This window comes from Protopterus annectens, chromosome 1.part0 (genome assembly GCF_019279795.1).
Source record: "Protopterus annectens isolate FY-2018-M chromosome 1.part0, PAN1.0, whole genome shotgun sequence".
Classification (NCBI taxonomy): Eukaryota; Metazoa; Chordata; order Ceratodontiformes; family Protopteridae; genus Protopterus; species Protopterus annectens.
The window spans coordinates 1917766893-1917789163 of NC_056725.1; the positions used below are offsets into that span (position 1 = coordinate 1917766893).

At 42.9% G+C, this 22271-nt stretch overlaps 1 protein-coding gene across 1 annotated transcript in view; it reads left to right on the top strand.

Moving 5' to 3' along the window:
• The window catches only part of MYO6 (myosin VI), a 692995-nt gene that overhangs the window by 268058 nt on the left and 402666 nt on the right, over positions 1-22271 (top strand). Inside the window, exon 8 of the mRNA XM_044077058.1 lies at positions 5073-5230. Within this exon, the coding sequence (XP_043932993.1) occupies positions 5073-5230 (158 nt within the window). The remainder of the gene's footprint in view (positions 1-5072; positions 5231-22271) is intronic.

A 22271-nucleotide genomic window follows, 5' to 3' on the forward strand; every position in this document is an offset into this window, starting at 1 on the left:
CCCCAAAGGCATTCTCCAGATGCTAGTTGAGGAGAACCCAGGTAAACTTGTTGAGGTACATTAGGGATCTGAACCACCATATTTGGTTCAGGCGCACGTCATGCCTTAAAAGAAATGCAAAAAGACTATACATGTAACTTTTCCCCCTCCTCCATTTACTTCTAGGGAGAAAGAATGTATAGACTTTTCTCAAGGCCTGTATAAGGCTATTATGGCCCTGAAACCACCATCCTTTTATCCTAGCTCCCCACCACCACCCTTCAAAAAGTTGCTGTAGATTCATCTCCTTCTGAAGATGAGGAGCCTTCTGATTCAGATCATTCCATGGTGTATTCATCTCAAGTCAACTCCATGACCAACTTCATTTAGAGGATAAAGATTGTCTTTTTCCTGACTGTTTTGTGGAAGAAACTTCATTTGGAGAGACAGTATTAAAGATAATGAAATGTTTTGAGTGGGAGCTGAGACAGATTACAGAGGTTCAGAAAAGGTACTACAACTTCTTGGAAATGGGCACTCCCACCCCTTCCTCAGATCCACCTGTTCTTGAGGCCTTTTTGGATGCCTTTCAAGCCAATTCTGCTACCCCTCTTTCACAGCCTCCTGCCCCTAAAAGGCCATACAGATTATATAAACTCCCTGATGATCTTAAATTCTTGTTTAAAAATTCTGTCTCTGACCCATCTGCTCTATCTTTCTCTCTTCTGCTAAGGCTTGTAAGCTAGTACCTAATGTCAATGTCCTCCCCTTAGGCAAGGTTAGTAGGGTTGTGGACGGGTGGAGTAAAAAGGTTTATACCTCCTCAACTTTGGCATTCAGGGCTATAAATTACCAAACCCAAATGACCAAGTATTTGTTATCCATCCTCAGTTCCTTAAACAAGTCAGTGGATTCAAAAGGGACTAATTCTAAACAGCAAATGTTGTCTTTATTTAATCAGGCTAAATAAGTAGCCAGACATAGCATTAAATGTGTTATGATGCTGTAAAGGCCTTGTCCAGAGCAGCTGCCACTGGTTGTGTCCTCCGCAGGTATGCATGGTTGCACAATCAACACATACATAAGGACTTAAAAGCTAAAATTATTGATTTCCTTTGGACAAAAAACTCCTGTTTGAACCTCAGGCAGCCCAGCATTTCAAAACCATTCAAGAACAGGGAAAAACCATGAAGGACTGCTGACAGCTTCTGTTAACCTCTGTGCCAGGTACCAAAGAAATTACCCATCAAAACCCACCTGTTTTGTTAAAAGAGATCCTAGCCACAGCTAAAGCACAAGAAGGCCCCCAGAAAGAGATTTCCAGGGAGACCACAGAGAGATTCTGCTTCTGGGAGGCATCCCTATGAAGACAAGTCTCTGTGAGTATCTGCAAAGTCTTACAACTTCCCATCCCCAAACACAGGCCTTTGCACTTTCAGAAAAGCTCACCCAGTCAATCTCCACCTGGGAAAGGATTACCACAGACCAATGAGTGCTTTTGATTATACAAAAGGGATATGCCATGTTCTGGTTGGAAATCCCTCCTCTAAAGGGCATGCAACCCCCCCCCAACAACTAGAAGCACCTATTTCAACCTGTCCTATGGGAGTTGCAGGCACAAGGCATAATAGAAGCAGTACCCCTGGAATTTTTGGGCAAAGGCTTTTACTCCTGAGTTTTCCTAGTACCAATAAAAAAGGACAATGGAGATCCATACTAGATCTCTCTCTGCTAAACACTTTTCCGAAATGCCAACTTTCTAAATGTTTTCCCTATATCCCCTGCTTCTGTTCAGTCTGCCTCAGGCTTTTCTAATATCTCTATATCTGCAAGATGCCTACCTCCATATTCCAATTCACCTCCCTTGCAGAAGATTCCTCTTGTTTTCTGCTAAGTCTTCTCATTTTCAGTTTAGTACTTTGCCTTTTGGACTTTCCACAGCCCCAAGAGTTTTCACAAAGTGTCTGGCACCAGTAATTGCCATCTGTCAGACACATGGAATCCAGATTTTTCCCTTCTTAGACCATTTATTAATGTACGTTTCCTATCATCACATACTCGTTCAGTACCTCCATCTAATGTTCAACCTTAGGTCACTGTTGGAGTTCACCATCAACTACAAGAAGTCCTCCCTGAAACCAACTCAGAACTTAGTTTTCCTGGTCTGCAGACTGGGCATCATAAAGATACAGGAAAAAGTTCAGAGTCTTGCAGATTATTTTCACAACCTGACCTCTTGCAGCCAATGGTCTGCATGAGAAATACTAGGGGCCTTAGGTTCCTTGGCAGCAACTATTCCAGTGTTCCTTCTAGCCAGACTGCAAATGACGAAAATCCAATGGTACCTGAAAAAAGTTTGGCCCCAGCACTCTCACCCTCCAGACACCATAATCTCGATATTATCTTGTCTTAGGAGGGAGTTCTCATGGTGGAGGGTCCAGATGATGCTTAACCTAGAACTTCAATTCACACCCACTACTTCCAGTTCAGGAAATGCAAACAGATGTCTTGGATGAGGCATCGGCCGCCTGGACATTGACACAATGGGTTCAGAGCAGATAGCAACCAAAACTACTAAAGGAATTCATCAACATGAAGGAGATGAGGGCCCTCATCCAAGCTGTTTAAGTCTTTTCCCATGTCTGGAGGCCAAGTCACCTAGGAGTGTTTAGATAACACGATGGTCATGGGGTACATAAACAAACAAGGATGAACCAGATCTTACCAACTGCACAGATTATCACAGATTGCCTGGGAGATTGCCACCCAGAAAAAAATGTCTTTAGTTGCCACATGCATTCCATCACAGGACAGTGTGTTGGCTGATGCACTAAGCAGGACCTTGGGGGAACCTGATGAATAGACCCTCAATGGACAGGTCTTCCTGGACATCCTCTACTATTGCTGGACACTTAAGATAGACCTTTTTGCTTCAAGGACAAACCAACAACTCCCCTGTTTTTGTACTGAGGGTCCTTGTCCCTCAGCATGGTGAAGAAATGCTTTCAGCTTTCATTGGACATGGAGATTCATCTACACCTTTCCTCCTCTAGCTCTCATCCAAATGGGTATTCTTAGGGCCCAAAAAGAAAAAGCGAACCTCCTGCTACTGATCCCCTTCTGGCCAAGAGAACATTGGTTTCCTCTTTTCTTTCACCTCATCAGGGACAGCTTTCACAAAGTGCTAGTACAAGCTGATGTCATCATGCAGAAGAAGGGCTGCACCCCAACCTGTCATCCCTGAAACTTGGACGACAGGGTTTTAATTCCTTACAGGAACCTCTTTTCAGAGGACATAATTAAGGTTCTCCAAGAAGCCAGGAGACCCATCATTCAAACGTCTTACATAGCTAAATGGAAGAGATTTTTCTTTTGGTGCCACAGAAATGGACAGGACCCCAATAAATCCCAGGTACCTTCTATACTAAAATATCTGTGTGAGCTCATGCATACAGAGGTCTGGCCTACCTTTCCATCAAAACCCACCTGTCATCCATCTGTATGCATCTACTCCTCAGGCCTCCTCTTATGTCCAGACCTGAGGTCAGGTTATTCCTTTAATGGATGTTGCATCTTAGACAACCAAGGAAGTCCATAATTCCTCCGTGGGATCTCAACTTTGTGCTAGAAAACTTTGCCTCCTTTTGGACCAGCACTCTCAGCAAACCTCAAATTCTGCAGCTGGAAAACTATTCTACTTCTTGGCCTTACTTCAGCTATGAGAGTCTCAGAGCTTCAGGCTGTCATGGACATCCTGCCTTTTCTTATTTTTTAACAGTATGACCTTGAGAGCTAACCTTTCATTCATGCCTAACATAGTGAATGAACTGTAACTTAACCATGCTATACAGCTGCATACCTTCTTTCCCAACCCACAGAATGGGAGTGGGAGGTGGGGTATTGCTACACTCTCTAGACATTCACAGACAGTTAAGATTCTGTCTGGAAAAAAGCAAATCTATTAGAAGATCTGACTATTTGATTCCTTTATGCACTCAAAATTGGGCCAACCAGCTTCTAAAAAAACTGTTGTAGGATGGATGCTCTCCTGCTGTTATTCTCTACATGGTTAGTCATTGCCATCATGCCCTCAAGCTCATTTTAACAGGGCAGTAGGGGGCCTCTTGGACAGTCCTGAAACTCATTAACCAGCCATCCTTATATCCCCTTCAGCTCTAAGAATCACCCATTTGTTATGAATACTGCAGTAATATCTCAGTGAGAACATAGTACACTTGTGTAAGAACTTACCACAACAGTAGATGTCGTACTGATCACTGTTGCAGTATTACTTCTCACACTTCTGCCCCTCTCCATTCTTATTCCATAATATCACAGCTCCTATTTCTCCTCCCTCTGTCCCTTTTCTGTAGATAACATCTTAGAACAAAAGTGATCTGCATACCACTTCTTGCTTCTCCCTTCGTAGCTGGCCTTTCCCTCACTCTCATGAGTCTTCAGTCTGCTGTCTTGGAGATAGTTTGAGGAATTACATTCATAAGTCCAACTGTATACCCGTACGTTTACGAGTTGATGTCAGACATTGAAGATATGATCCCGGGAAGCTGAAGCTTTGGTACCCCAGCCTGTTGTCAGTGGTGATAACCCATTCATTATGAATACTGCAGTAACGATCAGTAGGACATGTGCTGTTATGGTAAGTATTTACACTACTGTACTTTCTACAGTGACTTTAGCGATTCCAGTTTTCATTGATGTCGAACAGTTGAATCCACATCAGTAAATCGCTGTCAAAGCTCACTGTAAGTCTTGGGTTTGCGTAGATGTCTGTCTTTCATAATTTTGCATAGTTCATTGATCAAGGACTAGAATATGATGTACCTTTGTTCCTTATGGCAAATTTGCTTTTATGACATTGTCGGAAGAAGGATTCAGGAGGGAGCAATGTGCCATCAGAAATGTATTTCAAGATGCTTACAAAGGGAGATGCAAAGACGTATGGAGCAAGAAAATGAAAAGCAATTATAAGATTATATTCGGCAGGCGCTTATTAAGGTTTATACTTAAGATCTGATTTAAAGCACATCTAAAGAATTAAAGATTGAAACACTTGCTTTGTACTTTTTCCCTAGGGTGCCTTTGAAGGTGGAGCAAGCAAACAATGCTCGTGATGCTCTGGCAAAAGCTGTCTACAGTCGTCTCTTTGATCATGTGGTGAATAGAGTAAACCAGTGCTTTCCCTTTGAAAGCTCCAGCTTTTTCATTGGGGTGCTAGACATTGCTGGCTTTGGTAAGTTCTGCATATGGTTTGTGGTATATATATATAATTAACAAAGGGGGATGTGAGTCACAGCCACCAACATGGGAGTGCAAGGAAACTTGCCCCCATCCATAAATATTTTCAATGTTTTTTTTTTTTGTTTTTTTTCTGTTTTTGCATTTTGACCTTTTGAGGTTGATCTTTTAGAGGATTATCATTTGTTTGGTTGGTGCAATGATAGGAAGCCATTCTACATATAGAATCTATATTGAAATGTCAAATTTCATTAAGTTGATATTTAATATCAAACCAACTTAATGTAAACACATAGAAACAGAAAATTTTCAAAAAACAGGAATTCCCCACCCCACAATAATTAAATATACTAACACCAAGATTGCACAACAGTGGGGAACAAGGAAAAACTCCTATCAACTCAGCAAGTGCACACATCACCCACACACATGCACATGTATTTTCAGAAAATGCACATATTTACATATCAAAGCACATCTAAAGAATCATTGAGATAATCCATTTTTACTTTATTTTACATGCATTGACCAAGTTAAGTTCAATGTAATGCAGAGCAAAGTTAAAATCGACCATCTGTATTCTGACTAAATACATGGCACCGTATATATATATATATATATAGGTCTACTGAAAAAGACCGAATGACACAAATGTCAACATCAACCACAAAATGTTGAAATGCTGCTACACTTGTGCCAAGCAATAACCTCAGTGCATGTCAAAGAAAAAAAGGAAAATAAATGCTTTTTGCAAAAGGGGGTAAGCCTGCCTGCATCCCCACAGCCCATGCTAATTACATGTACAAACTCTGAGACTGCAGATATTCCCCAACCTTTGAGAATTGTATAGTCTCCTTAGTCGTCCCTATTTTGTTGACCAGATGGTGGGTGTGTGTATGTATGTATGTATGTATGTATATATATATATATATATATATATATATAGATATATATATATATATATATATATATATATATACATATACAGACATGTATATATGTATTTATACATATACATGTCTGTGTATATATATATATATATATATATATATATATATATATATATATATATAGCTAGATACATTTAATGTATAGATGTATCTATGTCTATCTATATCTGTCTATATATAGACAGATACATTCACACAGACACACACACACACACACACACACACACACACACACACACACACACACAAACACACATGCATGCAATTTTTGGCTTATCACATTACATGCACTGATAAAAACTCAAACAATGGTGGGTCAGCTAAAAGGCGCCTTTTTTGAAATTGGAGTGTAAATTGAGCCTTTCCACTGTCATGGCCACTGTCATTTGTGATGTCAAATTATGAACATGTATAACAGCATAATTTTGCAGATACAAACAGACTCCTTTGCAACCTTGTTGTTGTAATTAAGTTGACTCCAGCTCTTAATGACTTCCAAGAAGTTTCAGCATACCAAGCCTGTATGTCAAAAAATACCTCCATAAAATCTTTCAGATATGTATTCATTATTTCTGCAACGCTGGCTATCCATTCCTCTGCTGTCCTTGTCTTCATTTGCATTTGGTCTTTCCCTGCATCACTGACTTCTGCAGTGAATCCCGTCTTTGCATTACGTAAAGTATTTGAATCTTCCTTTTATTATCAGACTTTCCAGTGATCACTCTGGGTTTTTTTCCTTAAGTACTGACTGATTCGATTTTCTCTAACACCACATATCAATACCATACATTTTCTGGCATGTAAGCTAAGTTTTTAGCCCAAGTCACACACCCATGATATTACCAACGAAAATCATAGTTTTGACTGTTTGGATGCTTGTGGGCATTGGGGCTATCTTTGCTTTTTAATATCCTATCCAAATTTGCTGTAGCTTTCTTCTCGATAATCAAATGTCTTTTAATTTCATATCTTCAACTTCCATCTGCAGAGACCCTTGAGGCAAGAAAATAAAATCTATCACTGTTTCCATTTCCTGTCCATCTATTTGCAAAGAATTTAACGGGGGCTATATGACAATCTTAGTATGTTGATAATGAACAGCAAACCAGCTTCTATGTTTTCTTTCAAATTTGTCAACAGGCTGCTCATATCTTACGTCAGAATAGTGTCATTTGCTGTCTGAGGTTGTTAATTTTTTATTTCTACGAAGTTTTACTCCAGTTCCAGTATCTCATTCATGTAACCTACCATTTGGTATGATATTATATACGTAGAGTGACAGTCTTGCCACTCTCCTTTTCTGCTCTTGAACCAGTCATTCAGTCTTCAGTTCTGTTACTTATAGATATTTATACAGATTCCTTAGGAAGCTGCTAAAGTAACCAGGTATCCTAGTTTCTTAAAAAAACTGCTCCAGTTTGTTATGGTCCACACAGTAAAATGTTTGAGTAATTTGTAAAGTAGAAGTAACATTTTTTTTCTGGAGCTTCCTTGTTTTCTTTGTTATTCAGTGGATGTTGGCAAGCTGACCTGTGAAGACTTTCTCTCTTCACAAACTAGCTCATACATCTGGCAGTTCTGATCCATATATTTGCTGCAGTTTGGCTTGCATGATCTTGAATATTACCTTGCCAGTACATATAACAAGTGCAATTTGTACTCCAGCATTGCCTTATTTTGAAATTGGAACAATGAGTAAAAAGGTGACACAGGAAAACCAACTGGCTAAAAACACAAAAAGAAGAATTTAGCAAAGCTTGACTTTCCACTGTGTGATACCTTAAACCTATTGTATCAGAGGCAACATGGGATATATGCAAATTACCCTTTAAGGATGTCAAGTGTTTCAGCTAAATGGCAATTCTGAATGTCCATGACTGTGCTGATGATGCCATAAGAAGGCAGAAACATGCATGTCCACAGCTAGAGGGTTTGGCTTTATTAGCCTGAAATTGTCTATAAATAGACTTAAAAGTAAAAGAAAAAGTCATGGACATTCAGAATTGCTATTTTTCTTTTTATTTTGAAATTGGGGTATAATTTGACCTTTTTCACTTCATTGGCCACTGTTGTTTTCCAAATTTTATGGCAAATTGTGGACATGTATAGAAGCATCATTATGCAGTTTTTTTAAACAATTCAGCTGGAATTCCATCACTTTCTTCCACCTTATTGTTAAAAAGTTTTGTAAGGCACATTTAACTTCACTCTCCAGGATCTTTACCTCTGGATCAGATAACATATTATCGTATATATCAGTGATGCTGGATCTTTCTTAAACATTTCTGTATATTTATACCACCTCTTCTTAAAATCTTTTGCTGGGTCCCTCTCATCTTTGTCTTCTGACATGCTCATTCTTATCTGGAAATTTACCTTAAAATTGCCAGTCTTTTCGAAGAGATCTCTTGCTGTTCTGATTCTATTATCTTTTTCCATTTCTTTCCATTACTCATTTAAACTTGTCTCCTTGTGTTTTCTTGCTGATGTTCTTCGTGTTTCACTGTTGCAGTCATCACCTGTGGGTTATTCCTTCTGTGGTAGCCCTCGGCCGGTCCGAATACCAGTCAGTGTTTTTCTGCATCAGCTGCTGTCGCCTATAGACTGATGTCAGGTCGTCAGTGCTATAAAGCAAGGCAGTTAATGCCATTACATCAGTCTTTCTTGCCGTGGAGCCCATAGCAGAAGCAGTTCGCAAGTTGGTCGCTACCAGAGTTTAGATCACAGCTGAAAACTTCTAAAGCTAAGTACCCTGTTGGGGATCTCTTTTTCTTGCACTAAACGATGTCCGAAAAAGTTAATAGTTGTCTCGCCTGTGGAAAGCAAATCCCACACCGAGACTTCTGTTCTTACTGTGTCACTTGTTTAGGCCCAGACCACGACGTAGCCCGCTGTCAGTTCTGTGCCCTCTTTAATGCGAGAACTATTCGTCAGAGAGCTCTTTTTGTAGATAACTATTTTCGTCCTCCATCTTCTCATATGGTGTCGGTTAGCCATCCAACAGCAGAACCTCCGAAAAAGCATAAGGATAAGAATAGAGACAGACCTCACACGGCCAAGCTTTTCAATGACTTCTCCGCTAAACAGGTCGTCAGTATTCTGGAATTCAGTGAGGCGCTTTTGCAGCCCCTAATGCCCGAAGCAATTGCCATGCAGGCCTCTACCGAGAGCCTTTCAGAGTCTGGTATGCCGCAGAAATCTTCTTTGTCTTCAGAGCCTTTGACTGTCCCTGCTTTGGTTGGGTCCGGAGCCACTAAGCAGGTACCGGCTTCCGAGGATGTCTTTTGCACTACGGATTCCAGTCAGAAACCGCCGTCTTCTCACCCGACTACCGCTAATCTCAGACTGATGACTTCTCTTAGGCCTAGAAGCCAGGCCACCCCTAGGAAATCTTCCTCTAGTCACCATCTTCCTCCTGCCCCTCCACCCCAGGCCCAGATGCTTAAGATGGCAGAAGATGTTATTTCCCTTATCAGGGGCAGTCAACCCTCTTCTTCTAAAAGGAAAAGACTCCCCTCTCCTGAATTATTGACAGAGCAGCATTCTAAGGAATCAGATTATTCAGACTTGGAAGAGGATCAACAACCTTTTGCTGCTTATGAGGATTCAGATACAGAGGAATCCATTCCTTCTGCTTCCCCACCAGAAGATTTCTCCTTTGGGGAAACCCTCCATACCCTCAGGGAGAATTTCCAATGGGAATCTCAGGATTTCCCTCAGTCCCTGAAAAGGCTAAGAGAATTTCTAGACCTTCCTCTGCAAAGACTTCCTGCCATCCCCCATTTTAGATGTGGTGGATGATGTTTTCCTTGAGTCCAGTTTAGCCCTGGATGCCCTTTCTCCTGCTTCCCAGTAAGCCTGACAGGTATTACAGAGTACCAGACACTCACAAATACCTGTGCAGAAATCCTGCTGCAGACGCATAGGTCATTACACAGGGCCCCAAAGGAACCAGGGCTAGTTCTGCAAAGAACCCTACTCCTTCTGATAAAGAGGCCAGAGCTTTGGACAGATGGGGTAAAAAAGTATACACCTCTGGAACCTTAGCCATCAGAGCTCTCAGCTGTCAGTTCTGTATGTTAAAATATCAACAGCATACTTTGGAACTATTAAAGCAAAATATTTCTACTTTTCCTGATTGTGCCAATTCTAAGGAGTTAGCAGATTTACTTCACTCCACTTGTCAAGTGGCTAGGCATTCTTTACACTGCTGATATGATGCACTAGAAGCCTACAGCAGAGCAGCAGTGTCCGGATCTGTCATTCGGACATGCATGGTTGAAGGAACAACCTCTACCTGATCATGTCAAGTCAAAGTTAATTGATGCACCTTTTGACAAAGGCCACTTGTTTGGGGAAAAAGCAGAGGAGGTGCTGAAAAAAATGGAAGACAAAGCAAAATCTATGCAAACAGTAAAAGACCTCCTAGATTCAGCAGGAACTTTCCCTCTAAGCACTGGTCCTTTCCTGCTCCCAGCAGACAGGGGCAAGCTAAGCCCTGCAGGGACAGGCCACCCAGGTCCCTACAGCAGGGACAACAGAGGACCAAACAGTGGACCACATCCTCCTCTAAGGCAGGGAGTTCTAAGCCATCCCTCTATGGCAAAAACTCTCAATGATTCCCTACCCCTCATTTGCCCTCCCTTCACCCAAAAGCTCGGAGGAAGGCTGTCCCTCTGCAAAGAAAATTGGCTGTCTGTAACCAAGGACCAATGGGTCTTAAAGATAATTTTTCAGGTATACAAATTCACTTTCAACGAACTCCCAATTCCCAGAGGGTACCCAGACTTACCTAAAAAGTCAGTGGGCAGAGGCATTAAAACAAGTTTCATACTCTCATGGCCCAGGTGGCAGTAGAACTTGTTCTTGCAGATCAAACAGGCAAAGGCTTTTATTCGAGGCTATTCCTTGTTCCCAGAAAGGAGGGCACTTGTGCCCCATCCTGGATCTATCCATTCTGAACACCTCTGTGGTGGTCTCCAAATTCAGAATGCTAACTTTGCTGCAGCTGCTGCCTATGCTGACAAAAAATGCCTGGTTAGTGACCCTGGACCTAAAAGATGCATAACTCCATATCCCCATAAGGGAGTCCTGCAGAAAAGTCCTGCATTTTAGAGCAGGCTCACAGTACTTTTAGTTCTCTGCTCTACCCTTTGGCTTATCTACTGCTTGCAGGATTTTCACCAAATGTATATCCCTGGCCATAGCATTCTGCAGACAGAAAAACATTCAGATTTATCCCTATCTGGATGACTGCCTCATCCAGGCAGAAGGCAAAGAAAAGCTCCTGCCTGACCTACTCTTCATCAAAACCCTTCTCACTTCTTTGGGATTCACCGTCAATGAGAGGAAATCAAAGCAGACTCCCTCCAGGGGTATCATCTTCCTGTGAGCTCTGCTGGACACAGCATCCCAAATGGCCTTCCTACCCCAGAGAAGCAGAGCTTCCTGCCTCTCTGCTTTACCCAAATGGCATCCCAAAGTCACCTCACAGCAAGGAAGTTCTTAAAAGCCTTGGGATACATGACTTCTTGCATCCTTCTGATTCCTCTGGCCAGATTGCACATGAGGAAACTTCAGTGGTACCCAAGGAACCTTTGGTGCCAACATTCTCAACCTCAGGAGACCTCTCTCCCTCTAATCCCCTGTATAAGGGCAGAGTTGCTCTGGTGGGCAGAGGAATGTGCCACGAACCAGGGTCTCCCTTTCATCCACCACCCCACAGGCCAGACCCTCACCACCGATGCTTCAGATGTCACTTGGGGCACCCACCTAGGGGGCAGGTGCACCCAGTGTCTTTGGGATGCCCAACACCTTCCATTGCACATGAATCAGAAGGAAATAATTGCAGTACAGAAGGCTCTGACATCCTACAGCCTCATCTCAGGCCAGGGTTTCTCCTTGTCAAAACAGACAACACCACAGTAATGTGGTACATCAACAAACAGGGATGGACACAATCTTACCCCGTGTGCAGGCTTGCCATGAACCTCTGGCTGATGGCCTCCTTCATGAGATTTGCACCTTATAGCCCAATACCTCCCAGGAATCAACAACATCCTAGCAGACCACTTAAGCAGACACATTGTTGACCCCCACAAATATGCTTAACATGCTTAACATACAAGGCCATGTCAAACCCAGAGCTGTTGGACATGCTACACTTAAAGAAATCCCAATCCCTCAGAGCTACACACTCCAGGGATCTAAACCTTGTCATCACAATAAACAAAACATGCTGGAGGGATAGGTTCCTGACCCAGAGACTCCCCAGACTCTGGAATAGATTGCCCATACATGTCAAGCAGAGTGCCTCTTTGGACCTCTTCAAGAGGAACCTTGACGTTTGGATGGGAGAAAGGAAATTCACCCCAGGGATCACGTCAGTCGCCCTGCTAGACAGGGGTCCAGGAAAGTAAATAATGTGGGAAGAAATAGCCAGGGAATTGTTATGGCTAGGCTTGTATAGGCCCTAGGGCTGATAGCCTAGTACCAACCTATGAACCTATGAACCTAAATGGCAGCTCCACAGAAGAATCTTTGGCAAAGTCACTCAAGTGTGGGGAAACCCAGAGGTGGATCTCTCTGCATCGCACCTCAACCATCAGCTAAAGAAATTTTGCACCAGGGAATATCACCACATAGCATGGAAGGTGGCTACCTTAACCTTCCCTTGGAACTCCCTTTTTGTGTACGCCTTCCCCCTCTTCCTCTTGTTCCCAAGGTACTCATCAAGATCAGGGAGGAGGGGCCCAAGGCCATCCTCATTGCTCCAGATTGGCCCAGGCAACATTGGTACCACCTGCTGCGCAGCCTCACATCTCATCCTCCCTGGCAGCTTCCCCAGATCCCAAACCTGTTGACTCAAGCAGGTGGGGGAAATGCTGCACCCAGACTTGCAGACTATCAAGCTGTCAGCATGGCTGATACTCCCAAGGTAAGGGAAGGGCCCCTGCTAAGCAAGCAGGTCCTGGACATTCTCACAGAGGCCAGAAGGCCAAGCACCAGAAGATCTTATGTAGGAAAATGGAAAAGATTCTGCTCCTGGTGCCAGGCCAGAGGGGCCAGTTCCTCCCAATCTGCTGTCCCTCTTATCCTGGAATATCTAGAGGAATTACTTAATAGTGGCCTCTCCTTCTCTTCGGTTAAGATCCACACTTCAGCCATTTCTGCTCAGTTTAACACAGATCAGCCCTTGTTCTCTCACCCTTTGATTAAGCAATTCCTCAGAGGGGCTTCTAACATCAGGCCTCCCAGAAGACCTCCCACACCAGCCTGGGATCTTAACTTTGTTCTGGAAAAACTGACCCTACCCCTCTTTGAACCGGCTGCTTCAGCAGAACAGAAATTCCTCTCCTGGAAGACTGCCTTTTTGCTAGCCATCACTTCAGCCAGAAGGGTTTCTGAGCTGCAGGCACTAATGGCCATTGAGCCCTTCATCATTTTCCATGCAGACAGGGTGTACCTTAGGAGTAACCCCTCCTTTATGCACAAGGTGATATCTAATGTAGCTCTCAACCATGCTATTCATCTGTCTACCTTCTTCCCCAACCCTCAAAACAAGGGGAAAAGAATTCTACACTCCCTGGATGTGCACAGGCAGCTCAGATACTACCGGGACCGTACTAAACCCTTCAGAAAAACAGACCAACTTCTTGTCAGTTCTGCCTTAGGGGCAGAGGGGAAGCCCATCTCCAAGCAAACTATCTCTAAATGGATATCACACTGTATCTATTTCTGCTACAGATTTCATGGGAAACCTCCCCCTAAGTCTGTTCGCACCCATTCCACTAGGGCAGCTTCCATTTCCACAACATTCCTCAGAGGAATCCCCACCAGAGAAATCTTAGAAGCTGCTACCTGGACCTCTATCCATACCTTTACAAAGAATTGCCACCTAAGTCTTTTCTCCAAGGCTAGGGCAGGATTTGCATCTGCAGTACTGCAGGGCCTCTTTACCCCTGCCTAGGTCTCTACACTCTCCTGCCACCCCTCTCTTCAGCTTTGGGAATCTTCCCACAGGTGATTACTGCAACAGTGAAACATGAAGAACATAGTACAGTTGTGTACACTTACCATAAATGTAGATGTTCGAGTATATTCACTGTTGCAGTCTGGGCTTCCCTGCCTTCTTTCCCTTATATCTTCTTTCTTTTAAGAGACATAAGCTTCTTGGGATGGTTATTAACCACCATGTCTTCTGTGCCTTATCTCCTGGGGCTTCTGACTGGGTAGAGCAAGAAAAACTGATGTAATGGCATCAGCTGCCTTGCTTTATAGCACTGACGACTTGACATCAGTCTACAGGCGACAGCAGCTGACGCAGAAAAACATTGACTCTGGTATTCGGGCCGGCCGAGGGCCATCACAGCAGGGATAACCCACAGGTGATGACTGCAACAGTGAATACACTCGAACATCTACATTTATAAGTGCACACGACTGTACTTTTTGTGAACCTCTGTATTCATTTTGCCACATATTTCTTATTTTCATTGTCTTTTGCTCACCTTCTTTCTTCTGCTACTTCTAAATTCCCCACAAATGTTTGTCTTCTTAATCTTCTTTCTGTTTATAATATTTTGTTGGCACTTCCTAGACATTATCCCAAACATCTGTCTGTATTTCCTGAAGCACTTTGTCTACCAGGTCTAATCCCATAAATTTGTTCTTCACCGTCACTATGTATTCATATTGAGTATTTTTGATGTCATATTGAGTTAGCCCAGAGGCATTTCTTTTCATTAATTCAATGCAATGTTCATTGTGACATAAACTCTGGGCCTCAGCAAAGACTATGGATGAGCTTTCCAGCTATCAAGGAGGTCCATGGTCCTTGTCACCAGATTATTTGTCTAAATCAGTTTTGAATTTATCAAGACTAGATTATTTTCTAATTCCTAGTGGTAATTTATTCTATAATCTTCCAGCCATTTGATGAAAATCTCACTTCCCCAGGTTTGTATTATAAACTGAGTTGGTCTCAAAAACTGTATTATTCCTCATACAGTAACTATGTCATGTTATTGCTATACTAATTGTGGCTAACGTAGCATCATTCAAGCATTTGTACACAATTATAAAGTGACATCTGTCTAACCTGTACCATACAGGGCACAGGGTGTTCCAATAGATTCCTATAAATTAGATGTTTAAGTCCAGTTACCTGTTTAGTATATTACTTCAGATTTTTTTTCTAATTTAGTTAACTGAGAACAGTTGTAGATACAGGCAACTCAACAGTGTCCTATGTAAGTGCTTGCAGCAGCCTTATAAAAAAATAAAACTGTCATCATGACTTGAACTGATGTGCAAAATGCCCCTGATAACTGCAAAGCACTTCTTAGTAGCCAGTAGAAGATTTCCTCATACCTTAATTGGTTATCCATTAATCAGTAGGTTCATAGGCTCATAGGCAAACACTAGGCTGTCAGTCTGCAGACTATTACAAGCATAGCCAATAACCAGATGTCAGAATCAAACACTGTGTCTGCAAGGTAAAGACCTCAAACATTATACCAACTTTTCCTCTCTCAAAACATCATACAATGACCATAATATACCACCAACCACACACACACACCAGTTGCCTGAGGTCAGATTTGAGCACCACACCTGTGGAGGTATATACGCTGTATTCCATACAACACAAGACTAATGCCACCACAGATGTCTTAATACGAAACCCTTAACCTTGTTGTCAGTACTTAACATAGCATGGACTACAGCCTAAAGAAAGCATATGTTTTTGCAGCCAAAGTATAATGCTTTATATTTGCTGCATTAAACCTCATGTTCTTACTTAATGCCTAAGTATAAATGGTATCCAGATACTACTGTAATGTAGCTTGATCTTTTACTGGATTAATGATTGATTAATGAATTTGGTGTCATCAGCAAACATAATAAGTAATAAATTAACTTTGAATTAGAAAATCAGACATTAAGATATTAAACAATGCGAGTCTAAGCACTGAACCCTGAAAAATCCAGATTGTTACCTTCCTGGTATCAGACGTAATGTCCTCAGTTTTAACCTTGAAGGATCTCTCAGTTCATCAACTACCGATCCACTTAAGTACACACTGATTTATACTCAGTTTATACAAAATGGATAAAATTTCTCATGGCTCAGAGTCAAAAGTTTTGTACAGATCCAGATGGATTACATCTACAGTTAGGTGTATATCCCTAACTCCTGTATATTTTGATAGAAATTTAAAAAGTTAGTCTGACGTAATCTACCTTTAGAAAAAACATGCTGAAATATGTCCGCTATATTACATAACTACTGTGTTATTCTAAACTTTGCAGTAAGAAGCTGATGGTCCAAGACCCGATCAGCTGCAGGTCTTGATTTTGCTGAGTGTATAAAGCTGTTCCACCTCTGGCTGCAAATTGTGTAGTCAGTCTAATTTCAGTGTTGCTTATTTGGTGATGTTCATGTATTAAGCTACCTCTTAAGCTGTTGAAAGAGAAGGTTTGCTGTAGCCAGTGAATTATCTTGTGAGCCTATGAGCCATTTCACTTTATACTCCAAGGCCAAACTTGCCCATTATTCCATTCTTCTTTGACTGCTAGTTCTGACTTTAGCATTCCAATGGCTTGTGGTGAACGTGATGTGTTTGTTGCATCCATGAATGTGCTGCAGGTCCTTATAAAGCTGAAGATGTTCTTAGTGTTTCACTGTTGCAGTCATTACATTTGGGTTATCTGCCTGCAGGCAGCCCTCAACCGGCCTGAATATCAAAGTCTTGGATTCCTGCCTCGGATGCTGTCTCTTCTTCCATGACGTCAGGTCGTCAGGGGTATAAAACATGCAGATGATGCCATTACATCAGTCTTTCTTGCCGCGCGGTGCCCGAAGCAGAAGCAGTTCACAAGTGCCGGTCGGCCGACTCCTGAAATTTTTGTTTTCCAGTTTCAGAACCGAAGTCTTCAAAAAATCTAAGTACCCCATTGGGGATCCTTTTTCTTGCTCTTAACCGATGTCAGTAAAAGGTAACAATTACCTTTGGAAAGCAAATACCTCATAATGATTTTCATTTGTACTGCATTCCTTGCTTAGGCCCAGACCACAACGTCCCTCGCTGTCGGTTTTGTGCCTCATTCAACCCCTGAACTATTCATTGTTGGTCTATTTTTGCAGCAAATTATTTTCGTGCTCGGTATAATTATCCAGAAATGGCTTCAGTAAGCTATCTGACTACCAACATTCTGAAAAAAACGTAAGGGTAAAGACAGAGACAGACCGCATAGGTCCAAAACTGCCGACGACACTTCCGTTAAGCTAGTCGCCAGTTTGCCGGTACTCAGTGAGGCGCTTTCGCAGCCCCTGATACCTGCTACTTCAGATTCGCAGGCCTCTACTGAGACCCATTTGGAGTCCGGTATGCCACGAGATGCTTCTTCGACTATGGAACCTGTGGATGTCTCTACCTTGGATGGGTCCAGAGCCGCTGTGCAGGCACTGGCTTCTGAGGGTGTATTCAGGCCTACAGATTTGCATTTTAAACCGACGCCACCTTCTCCATCCAGGCCTAAAACTCGACCCATGCATAGAAAACCAACCTCCAAACCACATGGTCAGGCCCATATGCCTAAAAAACAAATGCTTAGAATGGCTGAAGACCTTATTACTTTAATTAGGGGAATGCAGCCTTCCCCCTCTAAGAGACCTAGAACTGATTTTCCTTCTGATTCTTCTGATCAGGATTCTGATATTTCTGTGTCTTCTGATTACCATGATTTGCCCTTATCTACCTATGAGGATTCTGATGCAGAGGATTCCATTCCCTCTGCTTCCCCTCCAGAATATTTTTCTTTTGGTGAAACCTTGCACACTCTTAGGGAGCATTTCCGCTGGGAAAGCCAGGATTACACTGACTCCAAAAAGAGGCTTAGGGAATTCTTACTCCTTCCTCAACACAGGCCTTTAGCTATCCCTCCTGTTCTGGACATTGTAGATGATGCTTTCTTGGAATCAAGCCTGTTCCCAGACACTTTACCTCCAGCTCCCAGAAAACCTGACAGGTATTACAGAGTACCTGACTCTCATAAGTTCCTCTTCAAGAATCCTATTGCGGATCCAGACACCATTTCCCAAGGACCAAAGGGCATTAAGGCTACTGCTGCCAAAAACACTACCCCTTCTGATAGAGATGGTAGAGCCCTGGACAGATGGGGTAAGAAGGTATACACTTCTGCTACTTTGGCCATTAGGGCTTTGAATTGCCAGTTTCATATGTTAAAGTACCAGCAGCATGTTATGGGATTACTTAAACAGAAAATGATGTTGATACCTGACTGTGATAAAAACACAAAGAATTACAGGATTTAATGCATTCTGCTGAACAAGTTGGTAAACATACTTTGCAATGTGGTTTTGACTCTTTAGAAGCTTCTTGCAGGGCTGCTGTCACTGGGTCTGTACTTAGAAGACATGCTTGGCTTAAGGAGCAAAACTTGCCAGATCATGTCAAAGCTAAATTACCGGATGCTCCCTTAAACCAAGACCGCCTGTTTGGCAATAAAGCAGAAGAAGTCCTCAAAAAGATGGAGGAAAAAGCAAAATCTATGCAAACTGTTAAATATTCCCCGCAAGTTCAGCTTCCCAGATTTAGTAGGCATTGGCCTTCAAAGAATTGGTCCTTTCCAGTCTCTTCCAGGCCTTCTCAGTCCAAACCCAGGAACAGCAGACCACCTAGGTTACAGTCTCAGGCTACACACAAGGCCTAAGCGGTGGGGGCTCCCACTTCCAAAGCAGGAAGTAGTAAGACACCCCCCTACGGAAAAATGTCACAATGACTTAACCTTAACCCTTCCAAGCTCTGCTCAACTGCCTGCTCCCTTAGGAGGAAAGCTCGCCCTGCATGCAAAAAACTGGGAATTCATTACCCAGGACAAATGGGTTTTAAATATAGTTTTCCAAGGATACAGATTCCACTTCCACACCCTACCAACCCCAAACGGTTGGCCAGACCTACCCCCAAATCAGTGGGCAGAAGCTCAACAGCAGGTTCTCTCTCTTCTAAGTATCAGGGCTATTCAACCTGTCAGAGCAGAAGAAAGTGGACAAGGTTTTTATTCAAGACTTTTCCTGGTACCCAGAAAAAATAGCTCCTGGCGTCCTATCCTGGACCTCTCTATTCTAAACACCATTTTGGTAATCCCAAAATTCAAAATGCTAACTCTTCAACAGCTGCTTCTTATGCTAGGCAAAGATGCCTGGTTGGAAACCTTAGACTTAAAGGAAACTAAACTGCACATTCCAATAAGGGAATCTTGCAGGAAATACGTATGCTTCAGGGCAGGCTCCATGCACTATCAGTTCTCTGCACTTCCCTTTGGCTTATCTACTGCGCCCAGGGTATTCATAAAGTGTCTAGCTCCAGCCATTGGATTTTGAAGGCAGAGAAATATTCAAATATAACCATACCTGGACGATTGTCTGATTCAGGCAGAAAGCCAGGACTTGCTATTAAAACATCTGTCATTCATAAAGAAACTTCTAACCTCACTGGGGTATACCATAAACAAAAATAAATCTCACCTAGTACCCTGCCAAGAGATTGTATTCCTGGGAGCAAGCTTGAACACAACTTCCCAGATGGCTTATCTCCTGCCAGAGAAACAAGGGTATTTGACAATGTACTTCAAACTACTGGCCACAAAGACCCAGCTATCTGTAAGGAAAATTTTGCAAGCCCTGGGGTTCATGGCTTCTTGCGTTCTACTAATTTCATATGCAAGACTGCATATGAGGAAACTGCAATGGTATCTAAAAAGCCTATGGTGTTAACATTCTCAGGACCTGGAATCAATGATTCCTATCATTCCTTGTATAAAGACAGAGTTCCTTTGGTGGGCAGAGGCCTGCTACCACAACAAGGGGCTCCCTTTCACTCTATCCCCTGCCGCCCAAACCCTAACAACAGACGCATCAGACTATGCATGGGGGGCTCACTTGGCTGGGCAGTGCATTCAGGGCAAATGGAACCCGAGTCAGATGCACTTGCATATTAAGCAAAAAGAAATGTTAGCTGTACAGAATTCCCTGACAGCCTTCAAAGACATCATCCTTCCAGGACATTTCTTGATAAAGACAGACAACACCGCAGTTATTTGGTACATAAACAAGCAGGGAGGAACCCACTTGTACCCTCTCTGCAGACTAGCCATGGCTCTGTGGAACACAGCCTTGAGCTACCAATTACACCTACAAGCTCAATTCCTGCCAGGCAAGCTAAATTCACTGGCAGACGACCTAAGCAGAAATATCATGGACCCACACGAATGGATACAGGAACCAAAAATATTCATCCTCTTGAGGAACAAATGGGGGACTCCAGAGATAGACTTGTTTGCCTCCCCTCAGAACTACCAATTGGACAAATTCTGCACAAGGACTCCCCACAATCAAGCTTAGAAAGTGGATGCCCTGTCCTTTACCTGGGAAAGCCTCTCAGTTTATGCCTTCCCCCTCTGCCTCTCCTCTCGAAGGTTCTGCTAAAGATCAAACAGGACAAGCCAAGGACAATACTGATTGCACCAGACTGGCCTCGCCAGCACTGGTACCCCCTCTTGCACAGTATGGTACTGCTGGAGCCATGGCACCTACCTCAGACACCTTCCCTGCTGTCTCAGTAGGCGGGCCAGATTCTGCACCCTCAGCTTCAAACCCTGAACCTTGCAGCCTGGCTAATTCCTTCAATTCTCCAATAGCATCCCTCAGTAAGCAGGTGCTAGATGTCATTCTGGAAGCAAGGAGGCCTAGTACTAGAAAATCCTATGCTGAAAAGTGGAAAAGATACTGTTCCTGGAGCCAGACTCAGGGGATGGGCACAGTGGTGCCCAGCTTACCTCATATTCTTCAGTATTTAACAGAAATGCTCCACAAGGGCCTATCCTTTTCTTCAATTAAAATTCATGCCTCTGCCATTTCAGCACATTGTAATACTGAACCTCCCCTCTTCTCTCACCCCCTGCTAAAGCAATTCCTCACAGGGGCTAAAAATTTAAGACCCCCCCCCTAGGCGAGCCCCTACTCCAGCCTGGGACCTTAACTTTGTAATGGAAAAGCTCACTCTCCCTCCATTTGAACCAGCTGCAACTGCAGAGTTGAAATTCCTTTCTTGGAAAACAGCCTTCCTTCTAGCCATCACTTCAGCAAGAAGTGTGTCTGAATTACAGGCCCTCATGGCAGTGGAGCCCTTCATCATCTTCCATGCAGACAGGGTTTCCTTCATGATCAATCCTTCCTTTATGCCCAAGGTGGTGTTTAGTGTGGCCTTAAATCAGTCCATTCATTTGCCTACTTTTTTGCCTAATCCACAAAACAAAGGAGAATGAATACTACACTCCTTGGATGTGCACAGACAATTTAGATTTTATTTGGACAGGACTAAGCCTTTCAGAAAATTTGAACAGCTGCTAGTTGGCTTTGCTGCGGGGGCAGAGGGGAAGGCCATTTCAAAGCAAACCATTTCTAAATGGATATCCCATTGCATTCATTTCTGCTATAAGCATCATGGAAAACCTACCCCACAGGGGATAAGATCACATTCCACCATGGCTGCATCTACATCTATAGCCTTTCTCAGAGGAGTCCCTACCAGGGACATCCTAGAAGCTGCTACCTGGAGATCTGTACATACCTTCACCAAGAATTACCACATGCCCTTTTTTATTTATAAATCCAGAGCTGGTTTTGCCACTGCAGTCTTGCAGGGCTTAATAGCTGGTCCTAATGCCCTTTAACTTCCTCCTCCCTTCCTTAGCTTTGGGAATCAACCCAAATATAATGACTGCAACAGTGAAACACGAAGAACGTAGTACAGTTGTGTACACTTACCATAAATGTAGATGTTCGAGTGTATTCACTGTTGCAGTCCTAGTTACCCTCCCTCCAGCCCCCTGACTTCTCTTGGCTCTACCTGTACTTCTTGTTTTAAGCTTTCTGGTGTATTTGCTTTTTGATGGAGGTGTAACATATCATATAATTGTTTCCCACTGTTGGGGCACCTGTCATCTGGGGCAAGAAAAACTGATGTAATGGCATCGGCTGCATGTTTTATACCCCTGACA